The sequence below is a fragment of the Trichoderma camerunense genome (genome assembly GCF_050948025.1).
Source record: "Trichoderma camerunense strain CBS 138272 chromosome Unknown V8C40scaffold_15, whole genome shotgun sequence".
NCBI classification, from domain to species: domain Eukaryota; kingdom Fungi; phylum Ascomycota; class Sordariomycetes; order Hypocreales; family Hypocreaceae; genus Trichoderma; species Trichoderma camerunense.
In genome coordinates this window covers 289,847-295,698 of record NW_028145355.1, presented here as the reverse complement: position 1 = coordinate 295,698, position 5,852 = coordinate 289,847, and the positions used below count along the sequence as shown (strand labels likewise).

Below are 5,852 nucleotides of genomic sequence, written 5' to 3'. Positions count from 1 at the left end.
TTCATTTTCACCCAACACCTATTGATGATAGGTACTTTTGCCTCAAACTGCTTCTTTAGGAAACTGCCAATGTTAACATTTCTTTCCAAAGTGCAAGTCAACCTAAGTGGTCCGTGCGCCCGCTTGATGTGCCGAGCACTAGCCCTACAACACCGCTGTAGCACCGCTAATCGAGCGCTGAAGCCACTGTACAGTACAGCGCTTCTACCCCACAGCGAGGACTAAAAAGAAAAATCAACCAACGTCCAATAGAGGAATCTCTCCATTCACCCACTCACTCACTATCAACCACCAACCCTGCATCTGCATCTGCCCCTTGAGAGACCAAGAGCCCCTTAACAAGATGCCCGCAGCAGCTGAAGACTGGACCGTAGTGAGGTCGAAAACTCGTCGATCGAGACGAGGACAAGGCTCCACCTCCACCTCTAACCCCTTCTCCCAACCTTCTCGCTCCGTCCCCAACCTCACCAAGGAGGAAATCCAGAAAGACTTTGACAACTTCAACGCTCAGTTCCATACCTCTCCAGGTGCTGCATCCCTCCGAGATACGATCACTGAATTCGTCTCTGATGCTTTGGCCGATGGCAACGACAAGCCCGTCATCCAGGCCATCAGCCTGGGCATTGGATCCTTTGATCCTACCGATGGGAGCTGGCAGCTCAAGAGAAGAGCTCATACGCAACTTGCCGCCATGCTGTTCATGGTCCGCTTGCTAGGTACTGTACCATCTCATCTCTTTCAGCTTCTTATTCAAAAATCCAAGATGAGCCCTTGATCGCTTCTCTTTCCTCTAATACAATGCCCATCACTAACTTGACCATGAAATAGAGGAGAAAACCAACAGCGGGCCCATCAAGTGCATCTTCCAGGAGCCCATCTTCACTCCCGGTGACATAGCCTTTCTCACTGCAATGGGCCATGAAGTTGTCGATTCGCCCGTCGCCAGCAACTCGGTCAACGCTGGAACCCTCTTCTACGGCCCCCATCTGTACAAAGAAATCTACGGCAAGGCACTCAAGGGAGAGCTACCATCAGTTTGGGTAGGCACTGACTGGGTTGTCTGGTCCAAGTAAGTTTCTTTTCTTCCCTCTTCCCCTCCTCTCTCTTCCCTTTCTTCCTTTTTTTCTTTCCCAAATCCAATGAAAAAGAATTCTTCAATATCGCTTCTTAATGGCATGTATACATGATATTAATCATCTCTAGAACCTTTATCTCGCCGTCAAAAGAGGAAGAAGAGCACCTTCTCGCCATTAAGAAGATGCATGAGACGTATAAGCTAGTCACCTTCCCAGAAGACGACAAAGACAACACAATCTTCTATGCAACCTCCCTGTACCTCAGATACCCAGAGAATCAAGCGGTTGCCTCCGTGGAAGAAGCGGCAGCTGCTGAGATGAACTACGTCGAGGCCAAAGACGAAATCAAAGAAGAGCCTTCTGAGACTAACAACGTCAAAGTCAAAGGAGAGCCTACTGAGATGAACTCCGTCGAAATCAAAGAAGAACCTACTGAGACAAAGAACGTCAGAGCCAAACAGAAGCCTATTAAGACGTACGATCTCAAGGGCAAAGTTGAAATCAAAGAAGAGCCTGCTGAGCCGAACGACGTTGAAAGCGAAGAAGAGTCTACTGAGCCGATTTACATTGTAATCAAAGATGAGCCTACCGAGATGGATAACTTTGGAGTCAAGCAAGAGCCTGCTGAGACCAACTACGTTGAGATCAAAGATGAGCCTGCCGAGACGTATAACTTCGGAGCCAAACGAGAGTCTTCTGAGACGATCTACGCCGGAGTCAAACGAGAGCCCTCCGAGATGTATAGCATGAGGCTCAAACGAGAGCCCACCGAGACCTACGAAGTCTACATCAAAGAAGAGCCTCTTGAGTGGCACGAAGTCTACATCAAACAAGAGCCTATTGACTGATGATTCTTCCAATCACTACGCTCCCACGAGTCACGACATCTCTCTCTCAGCGATTTTGGCAGTTTCAGCAGCCCCGAGCAGGGCGCACGTTCACATTTCCTTTTTCTCAGCACTCTCGCCTATGTATCTTTATATACAAGCCCCCTTATAATGATCTTCATGATCAAACCCCCCCAAGCATTATTAGATACCCTTTCCTTCCCCTAATGTTCGTCGCAAATAGAATGACATCTTCAAAATGCACATGTTCGACGAGTTCGGAGCGTTATAGCTGAGAGAGACAAAGATAGGTAGAAATCGTACTACTACTACAGATTGACAAAGTAAACGCGTCTTTTAAATTCCATACCTGCTTCGCAAGTGAAATGATGCATGCCCGCCCTTGGGAAAAGAAGAAAAAACAGATGGAAAACAAAGTTGCCATCGCATGCTGCCCTAAAACGCCCAAATGTCGATTCTCGAAGTCGAAGTGCTGTGTACTAACATGCCGTCTCGCAGAGAGAGGAAATAAAAAGAAGTAGAGCAAACGTAAATGACATGGTGCCGTCCATATGTTGTCCCATCCCGGGATTATCCTCCAAACGTACATAGTATGGGGAAGAAACATGGAAAGAAAAGACTGGCAAATTAAAAACGTGAAAAAATAGAACAACAATGAACATAGAACAAGACTTGAAGTCTAGCAAATAAAGAGAGTGCATAATAGCACACAAAGAATCGTCATTCCGTCATGCCTCATCAGCGATAAAAAGACTTTTGTTCAAAAGAAAAACAGGGCGAAATCTCAAGACATTGTTTATCAAGAGAGAGAAAAAAGAGAAACAGCCCCATGTCTTCTTTAAACAGTCTTGCCGCCGCAGTCGGGAATCTTGACTCCGTCTTTGAGCTTCCGGTTGGCGTCCATCAGCCCCCATTTATCCTCCCACTCCTGGCCAGGAGTATTGTAAATGACCTTCCACGGCTCGTCAAAGGCCTCAAACCAAAAGTAGTTCGTGCCGTTCTCCAGCGCCTGGCAGACCCAGTCGCTCATGAAGGTGTTGAGCTCGTCGATGCCTGCCACGGCGGGAGCATCGCAGGTCGATGGACCTCCACAGTCCTTGCCTCCTCCCGTAGGCCAACCCGTCTCGGAGATAACATTCTTGGATTTATCCGACTTCCAGAATGGACCGTCGTGTTCATCCCAGAAGTTCCAAGTCCAGGCCGCAGCGTCAGTCGCCTGTGTTCCACTAAAAAACGGGTGAACGTTGGCCATGATATAGTCGCTATCAGCAGCAAGAGCTTGAGTCCAGTCATCTCCCAAGTCGGAAGTAGCGACTGGAAGATCCAGATTCTTCTTGGTGAGATTGGTGCGTACGTCGTCAAGGAGCTCGCCAAGAGTAGTGACGGTAAACTGCTGGCGAAAGAGCACTTCGTTGGCAACAATAATACCCTCAAAGGGGTCATCGCCGTACTTGTCGAGAATGTTCCACATCTCCTTGAGCTGGCGAGCGTTGGTCGTGGCGTTATTGTCCTGCCAGACGCCCAGCCACACCTTGATATCGTTGGTCATCTCCAGCTGAGAGATGGAGTGAAGCACCATCTGAGTCTGGTTGCAGTCAGTGCCGTAGAGACGGATCTTGTTGGTCAGCTGGCTGAGCACAGCCACGTCACGAGTGATGTTGTTCTGCGACGGAGGGTTGGTCAGACAGTCGGGATACTGGGTGTTGAGAGGCGTGTAATCAACTCCGGGGAAGACCTTGTGCAGGTCGGGGTTGTTGAGCAGGTCCTTGATCTCCTGGCTGTTGATGTTAAGATCACCACTGTCGTCATCAGAGTCGCTGCCACTGCCACCACTTCCGCTGCCACCCTTGGAGCTGCCGCTGCCGCTGCTTGATTTGCTGCCGTGTTTGCCGACTTGAGTTCCGACGACGCCGCCAACGACGGCACCGATGACGATGAGGACGAGGATGATGATGATGGCCCAGCGCCATCGTTTGGTCTTGGTCGCTTGTTGTGCCATCCAGGCTGACTTCTCCTCGGTGCTACCGTTGTCGAAGAGCATGCCTCCGCCTTCGTCCCCTCCGCCATTGCCTCCTGCTGCTGCTTGAGCTATACATGCCAAGCTGTCAGCGGATATTCATCCCATGTATATCAAAGCACAGTCATCAATAGTCACAACAGCTAGATAAAGAAAGAAAGAAGAAGGAACAGGAACAGGAACAGGAACCACGTCTAATGTTAAGAAACTCACCATTACGGCCCAAGGCGCTCTTGATGGCACCAGCACCCAAGATTCCTCCAGCTGCAACAGTCGCAACGGCAGCTCCCTTTGCTGCTCGATCCGAGTTGGAGGCACTCAGGATGGAATTGCGTGCGCTACGTCGCGAATAATCCAATCCATCGTCACCGTCGTCCACAATCTCATTAGGATTGAACATGCCCAGCATCGGATTGCTATTCCGCGAGTTGGGAGGGTACATCGCCGGATAGTGGTCGTCGGCATACGGATCGCGCGTGCTGCGAGAGGGTGATCGCGAGCTGTGAGCCGCAGTCGGCATGCCCAGGGGGTTAAATGTCGTTCGCGAGCCTCGATCATCTTGAGGATAGTCGTAGCCGTCGGGATATCGAGCGTGGGATGGCGGCGGTGGCAGTCCGCCATGGGCCGCCTGCATGCCGCTTTCTCGTGCGTTTCGCTCTGCTACTCCATAGGCAATGCCAGCCATTCCTCCAGAGGCCATGTCGCTGAAGTTGTCAGCGCCGGGGGTCACATTGTTTTGGGAATATCCTCGGGAGTTGGAGTTTGTCATGTTCTGTTGCGCATACCCGTCATTGCGTGCTCCACCGGCAAAGTAGCCGCTGTCGCCCTGGCGATGCTGAGGCGGGGGAGGAGCCTGGCCATCGTAGTCGTACTCGTAGCCTTCATGTTGGTCGTAGCCGTAGTTCTGGCCCTGATGCTGGTGAGAGGGCACTGGGGGAGGCTGATGCTGGTCGTGATAGATCTCGGGCGGCGAGTAGCCGCGGCTATCGGGGGAAACTCCTCGATGCGACTGGCCGTAGCCATCAAGAGGTTCGCTCTCGGGAGAGTCGCCGTGTTCACCGTAGCGCTGCATGGCGGCTTCGATCTGAGGCTACACAGAGTCAGTGGATTCGTGATTCTGGGTCGCGACTTTTGGCGGCCAAGAGGCAATTGCACGTCGAACTGCTTCTGCGTCGCAATCGATCAAGGCCAATTGGGTTGGATCTACCTAGGGGGGAAGAGCTTTTGTTTATTGGAAAACCCGAACTTACTGGCGGGCCAACGCTATGCCGATCAAATGTGGATGAATCAATGGAAACGCAGCAGCTAGTCGACAGGGATTCGCATTCGCAAAGAGAAGCAGTGCAAGATCTCAAAGGCGCATGCGGGTAAGCACAGGCCGCGAACTGCAGTCTGCAAGATGTAGAAAGAAGAGAAGGAGAAAAAGAGGGCCGTGGGGGGACGAAATAAATGATAGATATCTAGATGATGGAGATGGGACCCAGTAAGCTGGTCTGGGGACCGTGTGAGCGATCGTGGGACTCTGAAAAAGCGAATGACTCTCTTCCTCTTGTGCTTTGCCTCCTTTATGAGCTGTTGATTAGGAGCTCGTATCGTTAGTCCAGAAAACGAGAGAGAGACAGAAAGACTTTTTGGCTTGGAGATGAAACACGAGAAAACGCAAAGACGAACCAGGAGGGGGAGAGAGAACAAAGCACCAGACAGACCAGAGCAGCTGCCAACGCCCGCTCTCTCGTTTCTACCTCTTCAAAGGGCTTCTTCAAGCTGGCAAAGAGGGGGAAAGATGAACAAGAGAGAAGAGAGAGAGAGAAGCTTCGTCAGCTCACGATGCGTTTGCAAATCGAAATCGGGATCACGGCAAACCGCGTTATGCACCGGGCTAAAGCACATCACCCCAAACTACATTAGCCT

At 51.0% G+C, this 5,852-nt stretch overlaps 3 protein-coding genes across 3 annotated transcripts; 1 reads left to right on the top strand and 2 right to left on the bottom strand.

Annotated features, from left to right (window-relative positions):
* The first annotated feature begins 236 nt into the window (after window positions 1–236).
* Window positions 237–2,057, top strand: V8C40DRAFT_64912 (SRR1 family protein). Its single transcript, XM_083223232.1, has 3 exons — window positions 237–716; window positions 829–1,069; window positions 1,204–2,057. The coding sequence occupies exons 1-3, from the start codon at window positions 344–346 to the stop codon at window positions 1,922–1,924; spliced, it is 1,335 nt and encodes a 444-aa protein (XP_083070447.1). The 5' UTR covers window positions 237–343; the 3' UTR covers window positions 1,925–2,057.
* V8C40DRAFT_64913 (uncharacterized protein) lies at window positions 2,058–2,647 on the bottom strand. Its single transcript, XM_083223233.1, has one exon. It carries the CDS (start codon window positions 2,529–2,531, stop codon window positions 2,190–2,192), a length of 342 nt encoding a protein of 113 aa, XP_083070446.1. The 5' UTR covers window positions 2,532–2,647; the 3' UTR covers window positions 2,058–2,189.
* Window positions 2,648–2,762: 115 nt separating this feature from the next.
* Window positions 2,763–5,013, bottom strand: V8C40DRAFT_276368 (glycoside hydrolase superfamily; the record flags this gene model as incomplete). Its single annotated transcript, XM_083220828.1, has 2 exons — window positions 2,763–4,012; window positions 4,155–5,013. The coding sequence occupies 2 exons, from the start codon at window positions 5,011–5,013 to the stop codon at window positions 2,763–2,765; spliced, it is 2,109 nt and encodes a 702-aa protein (XP_083070445.1).
* Window positions 5,014–5,852: the final 839 nt, after the last annotated feature.